This window comes from Anabrus simplex, chromosome X (assembly GCF_040414725.1).
Source record: "Anabrus simplex isolate iqAnaSimp1 chromosome X, ASM4041472v1, whole genome shotgun sequence".
NCBI classification, from domain to species: Eukaryota; Metazoa; Arthropoda; class Insecta; order Orthoptera; family Tettigoniidae; genus Anabrus; species Anabrus simplex.
The window spans coordinates 217,580,770-217,595,932 of NC_090279.1; the positions used below are offsets into that span (position 1 = coordinate 217,580,770).

The following is a 15,163-nucleotide window of genomic DNA, read 5'->3' on the forward strand; positions in this document are numbered from 1 at the left end:
CCTTTGAACCGAAGGCCTCAACACTGCTCATTCAGCCAATGAGTTGGACTCCGTAAGCTAATAGTAATATACATTAAATATAAAATGCTTAATAAATGTGCATTCCTTAAAACTCCAGGGGTGACTGGACTCCTTGGAAAATAAAGGTTTCTCGCCCTTCTTCTCCAAGGCTAGATGATGAAACCAAGAGAATGATGGCCCACCGTGACTCGTTATTTCGACATTATAAACAAACCTTCAATGACACAGACTTCAAACCTTACCACATCTTAAGAAATCGCACAAAGCAGTTGATCAGAAATAAAAATGTACACATTTCCGGAATTTAGCTAACAACTTAAATTTTAATCGCGCATGGGAACAACTTACACTACAGCTCTGGGAATAGGAAAACATCAACAGAGACAGACAACTCCTGACATTCCACTTGACGAACTGAACGATTACTTTAGTAAAATAAATATTCAACCTACCCCAATTAACTGCACCGACTCACTGCCCTCCCCTACAACCAATCCACCATTCACATTTCACAGTGTCACAGAAAATCAGGTTAAAAAGGCTTTGTACTCTATTAAATCAAAGGCTACGCGTGTAGATATTTCTATTACTTTTATACATAACATTATGGGTGCTGTCCTGCCTATACTGACGCACATACTGAACTACTGTTTACTAAACGGAACATTCCCTACTGTCTGGAAAACAGCCAATATTATATCGGTACCTAAGAGTTTAGACCCACAATCACCCTCTGACTATCGTCCTATGTCCATACTTCCTGCGCTTTCTAAAGCCTTTGAACGTTTATTACATGAGCAAGTTCTGGAATACCTAAATAAAAATGCTCTTTCAGACCCTTTGCTATCTGGATTTAAGAAGGGTCACAGTACCGCGACAGTACTTTTGAAGGTTACTGAAGACATTAGAAACGCTATGGACAAACGACTGCTCACTATACTTATCCTTCTTGACTTCAGTAGTGCCTTTGACATTATAGAAATTCCGACTATAATAAAGAAAATGGAACCGCTAAATTTCGACCTGGTTGCACTTAATTTTTTTAGTTCTTATTTGAGTAACTATCAACAGCGTGTAACAGTAAACGACAAGGCCTCTAAATAGAAAATGAAACTTAGTGCTGCCCCACAGGGCAGTAATCTAAGAGTCCTTGCCTGTATTTATATCAATGACCTAATGTAAATCCGGTACAGATTCCGCTCCGGTGCAATGTGGCATACACTGTAGGTACAGGTTCCCATCGTTAGAGCTATATGGCACTGTGTATAGTTTTTTCAGTTTCTAAGGAAGATCTACTTGTCTCTGTGTGTGATGGAATTTGCTAGTATATTACGCCAATTATAGCCAGTATCTTGTTGAGAGTACATGTTTCCGGTTAGAGTCGCGCAGCTGTGAGCTTGCATCCGGGATATAGTGGGTTCGAATCCCACTGTTGGCAGCCCTTAAGATGGTTTTCCATTTTCACACCAGGCAAATGCTGGGGCTGTACCTTAATTAAGGCCACGGCTGCTTCCTTCCCACTGCTAGGTCTTCCCTATCCCACCGTCGCCATAAGACCTATCTGTGTCGGTGCGACGTAAAGCAAATTGTTCATTAGTTTCCCTCGCAAGCCTGGGATACAGAATATAGTAGTATAAAGTTACAATTTTATGACGCTAATATTCGTATGTATAATTTTTATTAACGTGGCAGAAACCAACGACATGGAGCTGTTACCAATTCAACACCGTTTTGAGGGCCACCGACCCAAGTCGGGATTTGAACCTGCGAACTCGGACTAAGAAGGACAGCGACTCAACCAACAGAGCCACATGAAAAGGAGGCGTTTGTGATTATTGTTATAAATAGATTCAGTTAGTACGTTCACAAAGGTTTTATGAGGAGCAGTTATTAAGGCGTACGTTTTCCAACTGTCCTAAATGCACGAGGTTGAACAGAAGAACTAGCTGGAAGCTAAAGAGCCTTGTAAGGATGTCGCTTCCTTCTCTGTTCACTTTTCCAAACCAAACTCCATGGCGTAACAGCTTCGAAGGGCCATCACCTACCAAGCGACCGCTGTTCAGTGCGAAGTCCTGCAAATTACGACGTGTCCTGAGGTCAGCACAACGAATCCTCTCCGCCGTTATTCTTGGCTTTCTGGACCGGGGCCGTCGTTTCATCGTCAGATAGCTACTCAATTATAAGCACGTGCGATGTGTGTACCTCGACCCAGCCCTCAGATCCAGGTAAAAAACCCTGACCTGGCCGGTAATCGAACCCGGGGCCTCCGGTAAGAGGCAGACGCTACCCTTACACTACGGGGCCGGATGGTTACGTTTAGGCTTCCTTATTTTAGAATTTGACTTAAGGCATCCTGCATTCGATGCCCGGCACTGACAGAGTTAAGAAAGGCATGGGATCGGGAAGATACAGCCTTGTTTGTGGGTGCAATAGAGTTGGCCATGAGTCTCCCGTAATCGAAATATCTACTACCTGGCAGGTAGTCACCTTCACCGGGCGTAGTACCAAAGTGGTTCCTTTTTTTAAGAAGACAAATTAGATGAAGATTCTACTTCCTCACAAACGAAGAAGGATATTATCAATTTTACGAACACTTTTAATAATGCAGCCGGTTTTTTGTTAAGAGTTCAGAAGCTATGATTTTGATTGTTGGATATAATTACATGGTAACAATCAAAACCATCAATATCTACAGAAGATCCGTCACCGCACTCGCTAGGACCGGCTTTCTTTTCATATCCACTGGGCGAGTTGGCCGTGCGGTTAAGGGCACACAGCTGTGTGCTTGCATCCGGGAGATAGTGCGTTCGAACCCCACTGTTGGCAGCCCTAAAGATGGTTTTCCGTGGTTTCCTATTTTCACACCAGGCAAATGCTGCACCTTAATTAAGGCCACGGTAGCTTCCTTCCCACTCCTAGCCCTTTCCTTTCCCATCGTCACCATAAGACCTACCGTGCGACGTAAAGCAAATTCTAATTTAAAAATAAACATATTTTCACAACCCCTTCCAAGGAAAAGTTGTATCCACGCTACTGGCCTGGAGTTATACCCCACCCACTGAAATTACTTTGTGGGTACGCCACTGAATCCACTCACCATTTAAGGTACAAGATAAGCCCGAAGAATGGTTGGATACTCAAAATACACCACCATAAATGATCTGGTTATGGCTCAAAAGTACTAAAGAAAGGTAAGGGACGGGATCTAGTGTTTTAAGTAGAATCCGAATCAATAGAACGTGAATTCCCATTTTTAAAATATTTCATGCACCGACTGCGATTCCAGCCTCGGCCATCTTGATGAGAAGATAGAACCATTGGAACTCAGTTATCACGCCCGCTAATTACAAAATAGTTACCCGCTCTTTTGATGGTGCCATTTGAGGTTCCAATCAGTCCCCGGGCATTTGACAAAATTAGGTATAGGCCCACCTACAGAATTTAGGCACGCATCCGCGGTCTGTCTTGCTACTGTTAGAATAAAAAACTTTTTCATAACTTACAGAGGATGCACATAGTTTTTCCCTTAGTGACAAAACGGTCCATCTTCAAAACAGTTACTTAACCTATATGGCACAAAATGAGGAAGTAACGTGCAGCTCACAATCCTGTCACAGTCTTCCGAACACTGCAACTTAAACACAGCACATCTCTCAACCACGGTACAACACCCAGTTTCCTGGAACCGATGTGAAAAAGCTGACACGATGTTGTAAACTTTCAACTGTTTCTGGCTGTGGTCCCCGTTATCTCGGTGGTCACGTTCCGGCACCCTACTGAGTAATCCTTTGCTAATTGCCCTTTTCCTCATTTTTTGACATTTGTCAACACAACTACATTCCCAATACTGAGGCCTCTAGAGGAAAATATTCCCGCGCATCACAGTCCTAAGTGTTTTCCTTTCATTCAAGCAGTACAAATATAGATAATTATGTATGACAATATTGAGCCCTGCTAGTACATTCTTTGTCACTATGTCAATTTATCATTTCGGCGTAAGTTTTTAAGTTACTCGTACCATACGTAAAACAATGGCTGATCTTCGCTCTAATTTCAGGAAACATTTTTGGGGGGGCCCAACCCCACTGGAACCCCCTCCCCCCCTTGGCTACGCCAGTGCTGCCATCCTATCCGACAACCAAAGTTAGCACACATACGGTAGAAATCCCATAAACCATAGTGTTTTCACGACTATTTTACAATTCCTATGAACTTGAGATACAATGTGCAACTCGCGATTTGGCTGATGATGACCTTAAAAAATAGGTCGAAACTAGTTCCAACAAATGTTTCTTCCGTAATGTAACACATGTTACTTGATTTTATATTGAAAAGGTGGAAATATTTTACTCTTAATTTTTAATTTAATTGTAATCACAGTTCAATACGGACCATTCAGAATGAAATTCATATCTCTTAATAGGAAATCAAAGAGGAATTTGGAAAGGGAATCACAATCCAAGAGGAGGAAATCAAAATCCTGAGATTTGCCGATGATATTTTATCTTACCCTGGAAAAGATCTGGAGAAATTGCTGAACATTATGGACAAGAGTCTTGGGTAAGGAGTACAAGATGAAAATAAACAAATCCAAAACAAAAGTAATGGAGTGTAGTTGAACAAAGTCAGGTGATGTAGGAAATATTAGATTAGGAAATTAAGTCTTAAAGGAAGTAGATGAATATTGTTACTTGGGTAGTAAAATAACTAACAATGGCAGAAGTAAGGAAGAGCTTTCTTAAGAAAAGAAATTTGTTCACTTTGAACATTGATATAGGAATTAGAAAGATGTTTTTGAAGATTTTTGTCTGGAGCGTGGCATTGTATGGAAGTGAAACATGGACGATAACTAGCTCAGAAAGAAAGAGAATCATGAATGAAGAAATAGTGAATTGAACTGGTGACAGATCGTTTTGGCTAAATTTGATGAGAAAAAGAGGTAGAATGATAGGACACATCCTAAGACACCCAGGACTTGTGCAGTTGGTTTGACAGAAGTGTAGGTGGTATGAATATGGCGAGCAGATGTAGCAATGAAAAGTTTAGCACAGGATAGGGTGGCATGGAAGCTGCATCAGTCTATGGACTGATGACTCTATAATACCACACTTGTCAAAATTCTTTGTTTTTTTGCATGCTGAACTTTGTGTTTTTATTACTCACTGTATCATGGTCACAAGAATGAAATTTTTCACATTTTACCCCAGGAGTGGGCATTGCTTATATATTGAGGAAATGAAATAATCTCTTATAAGTTCAGTATTTCCCTTACAAGTGGCTGAAGACCATCATAAAAAAATGTTTCAATTCTTGCAGGACGGAACTTTTACCACAGCTGGTATTTAATGAAATATTTTGCTACATGCCAAACATTAAATTGATGAATTATGTTTCTGAAGTTTGCTTTCTCATGAGAGTTCTGACTCCTGTATGTCGATCTGACAAAAATAACTATGGATAATTTTTCAACCATTCAAATCAAACAATAAAATCTAATACTTTATGTTTTCAGATTCATGATAGAGTAGGATAAATACTGGTGAATAATACTGTCTATCACCTGATATACACAAATTATCTTCTTTTAGAGCAACCTCATAATTTGTCTTTTCACAAGTCAGGAATGGTATACGGGTAAAGTAAAGGAATATTTTCACAAATTTATAAAAGTATGATTTGGAAAAAAAATTACCACTTTTAAGACCTTTCATTAAGTTGAAGTTCAGCCCGCACAAAATACGTACGCAATGATAGACATACTGCCTTCAAGACAGGATCTGTCACTTGTAGATACCCAGGTAAAAACATGTCCATCCGTACAATGTGTCTTTACAACGAAGTTTATGGGTTATGAAGTAATTTTTCAAAATGTTTGGAGGTGGTATTTAGGCTAATAGGTCTAATTATTAGGTGATGTTTTTACCAGGGTTAAGAAAACTAATTATTTGGCAAATTTCCATTTATAATGATATTATGGAATTTAATTTAGTTAAGTATCTTTTAGACTTAATAGTTAAATGTTTAAGTAATGGATTGGGAATTTCACCTTCACTGCAAGCTTTACTATCACGCAGCCTTTTAATAACATTTTCTATGTCACGAATGTGCAGTGATGGTTGCGAGGGTAAAAGTGCTGTTAAGACACAGCTATGGACTGTACAAAGCTTGAAGACTGGTGGCCTTTTGTGCCTCAGCATAAGCTGCTCTGTGGTTGTTTTCGAAGTCTAGGTTGATGAATAATAAAGACTTTGTTTTACTGATTATTTTATTGTTTGCTATATTAAAATGGGACCACGCTAGGCTCGATTACAGACTGCGAGCACTTTTCTTCTTCTTGGCTTGGTGCTCCATCCTGTGTACGTACTGCAGCTTAGCCCAGATGCCGTAACACATGCGGACAAGACGGGTGTCCAGGACGGGTAGGCTGTGCGCCAACTGGTACTGCTCCCGTATGAGACGCTTGGCCCTTCGCAGGTAACCTCTTTGGATCATGCTGAGGGCGAGCCACAGCTTACAGCGTGCAGCTATCAGAGGGTCGCCCAGCCTCAAGGCAATCCGCAGCTGATGAATTGATATCCGGCCTGCTATCACTGCCTGCAAAGAGAATGCTGGCATTAATCCAGATACACTTGGCATTACAGGGAATAGAACACACAATCAGGGCCTTTTTAAGGTAACAACAAACCCATTCTCTTATTTGAAAAAATACAATAAAATGGAGAAACCTTGAAAATGTCTATGGCTGTGTTCCTTGGAATAAGATATGGAGGTGTTCAGTTCCTGAACTACAAAGTAAAAACGTTTTACCATAACAGTTACAGCTGTATCCAGATAGACACTGGAATATCTGGATGGTTTGAGACAAAGAGAGGAGTGCAGCAGGTAAGTCCCTAATCTCTATAGCATGAATTTATAAGCACTAGAAATATACAACATATGCAGGAAAAAAAGGCAGCACAATGTGCTTAAAAAGGCACCAGTGTTCAAGAAATCATCATCATCATCTGTTTACCCTCCAGGGTCAGCTTTTCCCTCGGACACAGCAAGGGATCCCACCTCTACCGCCTCAAGGGCAGTGTCCTGGAGCTTCAGACTCTTGGTCGGGGATACAACTGGGGAGAATGACCAGTACCTCGCCCAGGCGGCCTCACCTGCTATGCTGAACAGGGGCCTTGTGGAGGGATGGGAAGATTGGAAAGGATAGGCAAGGAAGAGGGAAGGAAGCGGCCGTGGCCTTATGTTAGGTACCATCCCGGCATTCGCCTGGAGGAGAAGTGGGAAACCACGGAAAACCACTTCCAGGATGGCTGAGGTGGGAATCGAACCCACCTCTACTCAGTTGACCTCCCGAGGCTGAGTGGACCCCGTTCCAGCCCTCATACCACTTTTCAAATTTCGTGGCAGAGCCGGGAATCGAACCCGGACGTCCGGGGGTGGCAGCTAATCACGCTAACCACTACACCACAGAGGCGGACGTTCAAGAAATTAGTAAAAAAAAAAAAAAAAAAAAAAAAAAAAAACCATTTCATAATGCTCTCTCTCACACGCACACATACATTGCTTTCACTTCTTATGCCACATTTCTCAATTTCATCTATCCTATCTGACCTCCCTTGGTCAACTCTTGTTCTCTTCCAACCGCAACATTATTAGAACACTCGAGACCTAGGCAGTTTTCATTTTCAGGCCCTTCGTGGCCCTTGTCTTTCTTTGGCCGTTGCCTTAATTTTTTGAAGTGTCAGGTCCCTTCCATTTTTTCTCTCCAATTAGTGTTATATAGAGGATGGTTGCTTAGCTGTACTTCCTCTTAAAACAGTAATCACCACCACCACTCTCTCAGTTTCCAATCTACAGCACTACTTCATGCAAGAATGTTTGTTGCAATGTCTTTTCATATATTTCTCAAGATGCAGAATATTTCTATACCAAGAGAAACTCATTTCAACATCAACAAAACAGAAAAACTTCATCTTGGCAACTTCATGCTGTTCAAGAAGTACTTATAGCCAGAGTTTGTGAATCACCCTTTAACATACAACCAACCACTCAATGATTTTCCACCCTGGATTATGCTGAAGCACACGCTCCTCCTCAATCTACGATATCTGGTGCTTCCTCTAGAACTTTGGATAGGTCTTATGGGGACAATGGGATAGGAAAGGGCTACGGTGGGAAGGAAGCAACCGTAGTCTTAATTGATCATGATGCTTGTTAAAGGGGCCTAACATTTAGGTCATCAGTCCCTAATGGTATGAAATGAGACAAAATGTAATGACAATTTAAAAGTCCAAAGTTCATCCACTGACCAGAATTCAAAACACGACGATGAATGACTGGATTAACAGGAATTTTAAATAATCAGCAGGTCCAGCTCACAATATTGAAAGTTAAAATAATTCCAAAATCGATCCACTGACTAGAATTCAAAAAGACGACAATGAACAATGATTATGAACTTAAAATACGATGATGCTTGTTGTCTAAAGGGGTCCAAAATCCATGTCAACGGCCCTTCATAATGGTACTTATCGCTAGTGAAGTAGAACCAAGGTATTACTCATGCTGTGGTACTATTCACAAGTAATGCAGACCTATGTGTTTCTCACATAGTGGGTATTAATCACAGATACTGTAAACCCACAGTGAAACACTCTACTGTATACCTAACATAGTGGTAGTACTCGCAAGTAAAGGTGACCCATTGTGTTCCCTGCATAATGGTACCAATCACAAGTAGTTTCATGGTCCTAATTCAGTCATCCCTTGGTCGTCCCACGACAGAGGGAATACCGTGGGTGTATTCTTCGTCTGCATCCCCAGCGAGAGGTATTTTATTTCGCTCAAGTCTGCAGGCAAGCCGGTTAGCACTCCCCACCACCTGGGATTATCACCTCTCCCCCTGCTACGCCAGCGTAATAGGTTCGTGGTGGTCTTAAGGAACAGCCCTAGCATTTGCCTCATGTGCAAATGGCAGATTGTAAATTCATGAAGGCTTCTCTTCTCCAAGTCTACTTCTGGCTGACCAGAATGGGATTCAAATCGCACTTTTGGATCAATGATTATTCCGTTCTTGATTTGCGGTTTAAAGGTTCACCTGGTGCTTCAGTTTACCAACCCAGACACTTCCTTGTAGACCATATAGCCTTTGTAGTGTCTACTATTGCTTAAAACATGTCAATGGGCTTCCTGCCATTCTGAACATGATAAACCATGTTGATCTGATATCCACTTATTAGTTGGTGTGTGTTCACCCTTACCCTTATGGGGCAGTTCACTCCAGTGCAAAAGTTCACTTTCTTGCAATTCAATACGAACCTTCCTTGAGGTGTTGATACACAAGGTCTCGTTGTGGCGAGATCCAAATTATGTGTCGCATATAACAAAGTGAACAAAAACGGAAGGACGTGGATTCGATTCCCCGCCAGTGAAAGCGGAGATGAAGATGATTGGTACGGCGGAACTGGCATCCTTACTTTTTGGGATAGTAATAAAAAGCATTCATGAAGATAGTCAACAGCTTCAGCAGCGGATGAGGAATTTGGATCCCAATGGTGAAGAAGGTGGAAGAACTATCTTTGAAAAGTAAATCCACACGTCTGGTCCTGCAGCGGGCGGTGTTGTGGTCAGCGTCTGTATCCAGGTTGTTTAAGCATGCTCCAGGTCTTACCAATCTGGTTCTAATACTTGTGGGACCTACGGGTTCCACCCTCATGTGAAATGATTCACACAATCTACCATGATGGTAAAACGCACATCGGAAATTACCCCAGCCGGTAAAATCCGGGGCCAGTTAGAGTCTGGTCTAAACAGGGCATTGGATTCTGGGGGCCCTGCACCATCATCTTGGGATCAGTCGGAGGATCCCTCACCCCGCAAGATTAGGAGCAAGAAAAAACACTTCTTTGGTACAATGAATGTCAGTACCCTCCTAAGAGTCGGCAAACAGATGGAACTTATCAAAGAACTGGAGAGATATCAGATCAAGCTATTCGCTGTACAGGAAACAAGATTCCCATCAAATGAAGTATCTATGATGGGCAAGTACAAGATAATAAAGGGACAACCAGCGATCAGGGAATATAAAATGGGTAATAAAAGAAAATCACCTTCAATTCTAGGAACAGCCTTTTTTGTTCACAGTTCAATTATAGATGCAATCATTGATTTTCGATCACCTTCCCCTAGGCTTTCCATCTTAACCTTGAAGAGTGGAAACAAATCATATGCAATCTTCAATGGGCATGCACCTACTAATGAGGACAATAAGAAAAATCCAGATAAAGTTGAAGAATTCTGGTCTCTCCCGGAAAAAGAGTTGTTGGAAACTCCGGAACATGTGATTAAAATATTAATGGGTGATTTTAATGCTCAAGTTGGCAAGGAAAGAAAATACAGGAAAATAGTTGGCAGTAATCCTGGGCATATAAGAACCAATAGAAATTGGGAAAGGCTTATTGAAGTGTGTGAAGCATTCAACCTCAAGTTAATGTCCATCCAATTCAAGGAAAAAAGGAAGAAATTAATAACATGGCGTTCACCAAATCCCATGTTAGGGGAGTTCCAAATAGACCATGTAGCCACATCGAGCCCGGCAAAGATTTTGAACATTAAAGTGCAAAAAGGAGCAAACATAGATTCTGACCACTACCTTGTTAGTCAAGATAAGGTTTATTCCAAAGTCCTTCAAGAGACCTTCACCCAAAATCAAGAAATATCGAACTGATGAACTCAAGATAAACCAAGAGATTGTCGAGAACTATCAACGATAGCTTGAGGTCTTGGAATCTTCGAATTGGGACGAAATGTCAAGGAGGATTCAAGAAGCAGCTGAAAAGACTACAATGATCACCAAAAAGAAGAAACATCCATGGTGAAATGATGATTGTGAAGTAGCCTTACGGGAAAGGTCTAAAGCATGGAATAAATGGTCTACTAATCACAGGAGTTTCGAAGACTTCAAGGAACAACGGAAACACACAGCAAAAATTCTTCGGAATACAAAAAGAAAGTACGAGAAAGAACAGCTGTGTAACATAGAAGATTTCAAGAGAAACACAAAAGGATTTCTATAGAAGGTTTAAAAACAAAATCAAAAAATTCTCCCCTGGTAATCTATGTTTAAAAAGTGAACAAGGGAAACTCATTATTGGTGACAAGAAGAACTGCGAGTATCTGGCCAACTATTTCCAGAATCTTCTGAACTGTGAACCTCCCGAAGATGGATTGCTATTTGGAGAGCCTCAATTCAAGTTGAAGGATTCATTACCACCAAATAAGGAAGAAATTAGGGACATCGTTAAGCAACTAAAAATCAACAAAGCTCCTGGAAAAGAGTCAATTACTGCAGAGTTATTCAAATTTGCAGGTGAAAATATAGTGGAAAAACTAGAGGAATTATTCGCTTTTATTTGGGAAAAAGAAGAAATACCAAGTGATTGGAAGAATGCACTCATTCATCTTTTACACAAAAAAGGGACCAAACTAACGTCAACAACTATAGAGGTATCTCCCTTCTTCCTATAGCATACAAAATACTATCCAAAGCATTGCAGCGGAGGCTTGAAACACATCTAGATAAACAAATTGTTGAATACCAGGCCGGGTTCAGGAAAGGACGATCATGTGCTGAGCAGATTTATATTCTAAAATCACTTATGAAAATAAGATCAATGAGAAATCAGAAGAGGACCATCATAACCTTCGTTGATTTCAAAAATGCATACGATTCCATAGATCGTGGAGTGCTCATGAACGTTCTGCAGGAGTTTGGAGTGGATGAGAAATCTCTGGCCATAATTCAACAATGTCTTACAAACACCTTTTCTCAAGTCAAATTTATGGGCGAACTCTCAAATCCATTTGAGATAAAAATGGGTTTGAGGCAAGGAGACAGTTTTTCTCCACTACTCTGTAATTGATTTAAGAAAAAGTTATTAGGGAATGGAGGTTGAGAATGACTGAAAATGGAGTGACGAATGGGGTAAAGATAGGCTGTGGAAAAAATGCGATGATGTTGGACTGCCTTGCCTTCGCAGATGACGTCGTTCTTATTACAGACAACAGTCAAACAGCCAAGAAACAAGTTTGAGAACTGCAAAAATGTTGCAGTCAAAACAGGGTTAAGTATCTCTTTCGAAAAAGCAGCATTCATGGATTCTATAAAAAAAGATGACACGGACAGACTTATTATACTTGAGCCATGCCTATTGGCATGTTCATAAATGTGACGTTTTTCAGTGTGTAAATGGCTTCCTATGGCCTCAATTCGAATAGCTTATGTGTTTCTGACAATGTACTGGAGAGGGCAGCACTGTGTGATATAAACACGGAAGATCGTTCCTTTTGCGAGGCGAGAAGTATTATCTCTCTAAAGGGTATCTTTGCTTTGTTTATGGGAGATGAATTAACCATGGAGCCCACACAGAGCAAAGCTGCATTCCTATCTTACAAATGGGCGTTTAATATATTCAAACCTTGCTCATATTAACATGAATCTTATTGTTTTGATTATTCATATCGCAGGTACGTTAATTCCTGTTTAACTTTGGTTCTGCAGTTCTTTAGTATTACTATTGGCCCTATTGATTATGGCTGATCGATATGAGTCTTCCGCCCTAAACAGCATGAATGAGACGTGTATCTGTTAGTTATCATGGCATAGTCACAAATATACTGAGTCTCTAATTGATTCCATTTATGTGCGCTGCATCGCATGGTATTTCGCCATCAAATATATCTGTGCTCCCCGTGTCGACTGGAAGCTCCATTCTCGCCGTACGGGGCACGTGACAGGGTGGTTTTGAGTACGGAATTCTTCTGATCTCGTTGTTATATTGTTTGCATTGTGCACACTGCTGTGTGGTGTATGAGAGACCTGCAGTTCGTGACCAGGTGAGTCACCCTATATGGATTGGTGTTGGACTTTATTAATTGGAGCGACAGCTCGTACTGCCTGCCGTACTGGCATATGTGTGCGTGAGTGAGGGGAGCAAAAAGATGATGTACCGGTCAGTTCTATTTAGTTTCTGTACCTTATTTCTGTTCTCGGTACAGTATCGCTTATTTTTGTCGTGGTCTCTGTCTCGGGCGCTTGCTTGCTCGTGAGGCAGCCACGTTTGTTTACTTTCATTCTTGTGGGTGATGTGCATGCCTGTGTTTTCTCCTTTGATTTTAAATACACTTCTTTGGTCCAGAGACATTCCTCTCCCTGGCGTGATATTGTCTTTCATATTTGTTTTACCTGCCTTTTCTTCTCCATGATGCGGAGAGGTATTTTCCCATTGAGATATGGCTATTGTTGTGTGGATAATGAGCACAAGGAATATATATGCTTGAAAGAAGTCAATCTCGTAAAAGAAACGACCTAACTGGGCCATGAGAGCTGTATTAATACCTGCACATGATGTAACGAGGTTATATTTGAGGCGGCGAGCTTGCGATAATAGTTATCTGTATCTTGGAGTGTAATAACGCTGCTCACGCTATAATGTTTTGACATCCATTGAACGAGGTATGCTTATGTTACAATTCTTTTCCCTTTTTAAGTTATCGACATCACTATTTTGCTTATCTGTTTGAATTTTACTTTATCAATAAACCCCCATTTAAGTTTTATTCAGATTTTATTACTGTAGTATTAGATTGATATCCTTATTCATCAATAATGAGGGACGTTTTCAGCTCAAGGCTGTGTTCTCCTGGCCTTTCCTAGTCGTCGTCCACGCCTCATTTTTCCCCTACGTGCGTATCATTTTACGTCTCACGTCATCGGTAGGGAAGGGGGTGGTGCACACTGTATGGGGATATCCAGCGTGTGCAAAAATTTAAATACCTGGGAGAAATACTCACCCCCAATGGAGATGAAAAGGAGGGATTAAAGGAGAGGGTGAGAAGGATGGAGTTGGCATTCAGACTATGTCACGACACTACAAGTCCAAGTCCCTCTCAATTCAGGCCAAGTTAAAACATTACTGCACAGTGATTAGAACAGAATGCCTGTATGGAGCAGAAACCTTGATGAGGATGGCTGACCCAGTCCTTGAAAAAAGAGAAAGAAGATTCTTACGAAAAATCTTAGGCCCAAGAAAGTCGACAAGTGACCCCAACACATTTTGGTTAAGATCGAATTTGGAGCTCTACAAGACAGTAGAAAGAATCACGACTGTGATGAGAAAAAGGAGACTGACGTTTTATGGGCATATCTTTTTTTTTTTTGCTAGTTTCTTTACGTAGCACTGACACAGATAAGTCTTATGGCGACGATGGGACAGGGAAGGGCCAGGAGTGGGAAGGAAGCGGCCGTGGCCTTACTTAAGGTTCAGCCCCAGCATTTGCCTGATGTGAAAATGGGAAACCACGGAAAACCATCTTCAGGGGTGCCGACAGTGGGGTTCAAACCTACTATCTCCCGAATACTGGATACTGGCCGCACTTAAGCGACTGCAGCTATCGAGCTCGGATATAGGCATATCAAAAGAATGAACCCTGAGAGATTGGCCAACAGGATACTTCTTCTGCAGGAAAAGTGGAAAAAACAACCGGGATGGCTTACACAGGTGCACAATGACTTGGCAGAAATAGGTATCAAGGAGGAGGATGTAATTTAGGAAGAAGGTTGCGGGAATGAGGGATGCGTCTGAAGAGCAACATGCGAAGCCACGGAACATCTTGGTGGAAGAACGAGCAAGAAGAAGTCAAAGACTCAAGAATCTTTGGCGTGAGTGTAAAGAGAAGGGTATCAGTCTGCGTGATAGAAGGAAGATTGTGTAAACGTGGCCCACAGGTGGCCGTATCGATAAATAAATAATCTCATCAAGGATGAAATTGTTGGCCAAAGTATGCTCTGCATTTGCACTGATTCAGAGAAATCCTACACAAGGCTTTTCAGATACGAGAAAATTTCAAAAATGACCAACTCGCCTGAAGGCTCTCTGCCATAGCAATTACCAATTGGGAACATGCATCATTTTCAAAAATATTTTTTTTGAAAAGTACACCAATGAAACAGTACGTAAACGTATTACATTGTGGTATGTTGCCTTGTTTTCTACCATTAAAAAAATATTTAATAGTGCCTTTCCGCAAGGCGAGTGAAACGGCCTCTGACGTAAGCGGCGCGCTGTGACGTCACGATCCAGTACCG

The 15,163-nt window shown here is 41.2% G+C and overlaps 1 protein-coding gene across 3 annotated transcripts in view; it reads right to left on the reverse strand.

The window, feature by feature from the left end:
- Nucleotides 1–5,148: 5,148 nt before the first annotated feature.
- The window catches only part of LOC136886478 (uncharacterized protein F58A4.6), a 107,806-nt gene continuing 97,791 nt past the window's right edge, over nt 5,149–15,163 (reverse strand). For all 3 annotated transcript variants that reach the window (XM_067159280.2, XM_067159279.2, XM_067159277.2), the window contains exon 3: nt 5,149–6,615. In XM_067159280.2, coding sequence (XP_067015381.1) covers nt 6,328–6,615 — 288 coding nt within the window. In that variant the 3' untranslated portion in view covers nt 5,149–6,327. The remainder of the gene's footprint in view (nt 6,616–15,163) is intronic.